General features: G+C 41.6%; 1 protein-coding gene across 2 annotated transcripts in view; it reads left to right on the top strand.

Annotated features, from left to right (window-relative positions):
• spri (Src homology 2 domain-containing protein sprint) overlaps positions 1 to 2,229 on the top strand; it is a 64,986-nt gene that overhangs the window by 16,733 nt on the left and 46,024 nt on the right. For both annotated transcript variants that reach the window (XM_018033786.2, XM_026818073.1), the window contains exon 2: positions 1,418 to 1,491. In XM_018033786.2, the coding sequence (XP_017889275.1) occupies positions 1,418 to 1,491 (74 nt within the window). The remainder of the gene's footprint in view (positions 1 to 1,417; positions 1,492 to 2,229) is intronic.

Raw genomic sequence — 2,229 nt, 5'->3', positions numbered from 1 at the left:
AAATTATTAAATACATATCTATTATGTCCAAGTACTGGTTCCAAAATTCGTTTTGTCCCAGTACTACCTCCTTTACCTTATTCGTGTTTCAGATAATTTTGTGACGAGTTATAGTTGACACCGCAAAACGAATGTTTTTTCAAAAAAAATTCTCAGAAAAGTGCTTTTTTTTTACACCCGTTAAACTCATAACCCCTTTATATTTTCTGCTGTCCTCTTTTAACGCGCGTATAATAAAAAACCGTCCCTGTTCAAGGATAAATACGAGATCTGACGTACATCGGTGGTCGATTCGAAGAAAGGGGGGCGGAAAGCAATCGAAAGTGTAACACGTGTACATCAGCGTTGTACGAGGCAAGAAATTTCGCGTTCACCTGTCGCTATATCGGCTCGTGTTCCCGGCGAAACTTTATCGGACATCTTCTCCATGTTCAATATTGACTTTGCGAAAGTGCCTCCGGATGGAAACCTTCTAATTTTCCGGGCTCCGATTCCATGATGCAATGCAAATACGCCAGGCATTCGGTGTACAGGCAGAAACGGGGCCGCCGTTCACGCAAACTTTATTTCTTTCCCAATTCCACGAGGGCTCCTCCCCCTTTTATCTCCGGCGACGAATTTGGCGATACTTTTACGAACAAACGCGATCAAGTTCTGCAATTTTATGTAGAATAAAACGCTTTTAGCAGTTAGAAACGTGTTTCGTACGTTCATATTTTCTACGCGTTTAATTTTCTGGTAGACGAGCCGTAAAAGCGCACGCGTGAATGGAGCGCAGAAGGTGGAGGGTATTAGTGAATAAATTGTTGCATAATGCGGTTCTCGGAAGCGGAAACGGGCTCTCGATTACAGTGTTCGGATGGTTCCCGGATGAGTTGCGTTACCGTGAAACAATGGACGGTCCCACGCGTTTAGAGCGACTTTATGACGCGGTTTCGCTTTAATTAAGGATTAACGTGATTATAGATGGCCATAGCATAAAAATTCTCGGACTTCTCTAATTATGACACAATGTTGAACAACGAGACGTTCCCTCTGTAATTTCCGAAACGATGCTCCGTCAGACTTGTTACTAATCATAGCACAAACGATTGCCGGTTAAACCATTTGTAAAATTTTAACGTCCAATTCATCCGGCCGTTGGGTTATAAACAAGACATTTAAGGATGTATGAGCCGTAAAATCTCTGCCAAAAGCTTAAGACATGTAATAAAAAGCAACTCTTAAAATTTCAATGCTTTTTCATTGTTTTTATGTAAGAATTTACACAACCTTAATTATTTCTGCATGAGAACACGTTTCCGGAAGCGAGTTTTCATTAAAAATATACGAGTTAACGGTCCCGTGAGTTCATTAAAATGTAAAGGGCTATTGATGGAACGAGACCCTGACCAACCCTTTCCCTTTTCTGTTTCAGCTGCTTAATTCCCTGGCGACCGATTTGGACTGCATGCTGAGCGAGCTCTGCACCACCCCGAATTCCTACGAACGGTGAGTAATCGTTTCTCGCCTTGTCCAATTCATCGAATCAATTTGTCGTTTCCGATTCACTGTCATTAAAAATGTTAGTAAAACGACTGCAAACACGCGTCGAGAAACGTTCTTTTCATCGGAGAACGAATGTTTCACAGCAAGCATAAGCGTAAAAAGGGGTCGCGACCCTATCCAGGTGACGTTGAATCGCGAGTTCCCGTAATTTACGATGAAAATCTTAACGACGCGGCGGCAGTATAATTTCCATATCGTAAGAGCCACTCCTCGGTGATCTACGGGAACTTTGGTCGCAATATGGGACACCGTGTACAACCAACGTCCCTTGAATCACCCAACTTTCGGCGTTATTGCGGTCGGCAATTTATACCGTCCGCGGAATTATCGTCGTTGAACGTTCGTCGCATGAAATGAAAATTACGTACATTTCTTTCGCGCAAACTTCGTGAAACCTCGTCGACGAAAAACGGAATGTACACAAATTGTCATGTTCTTTTAAGAATGTATTGGCTATGCAGTCAATCCCAAAAGTTTATGCACTTTAGAAATGCATTTTTTAAAAAGAAATCAGATGTCGGAAGAACATTGCTAATAATAAACAACAACAAAAAATTTTCGATTTTTCCGAGATTTTTCCAAGGGGTACCCCTTCAATTTCTTCCAAATTTTCGTTTTTGGCCAATAACTCCCAAACCGTTGGACATACGGAAAAATTGCATATGACCTTCTTTGTAGAGG

This window comes from Ceratina calcarata, unplaced genomic scaffold (genome assembly GCF_001652005.2).
Source record: "Ceratina calcarata isolate Rehan_Ccalc_2016 unplaced genomic scaffold, ASM165200v1 scaffold77.2, whole genome shotgun sequence".
Lineage (NCBI taxonomy): Eukaryota > Metazoa > Arthropoda > Insecta > Hymenoptera > Apidae > Ceratina > Ceratina calcarata.
The sequence above is the reverse complement of the archived record's forward strand: the minus strand, read 5'-3'. Positions and strand labels throughout refer to the sequence as shown.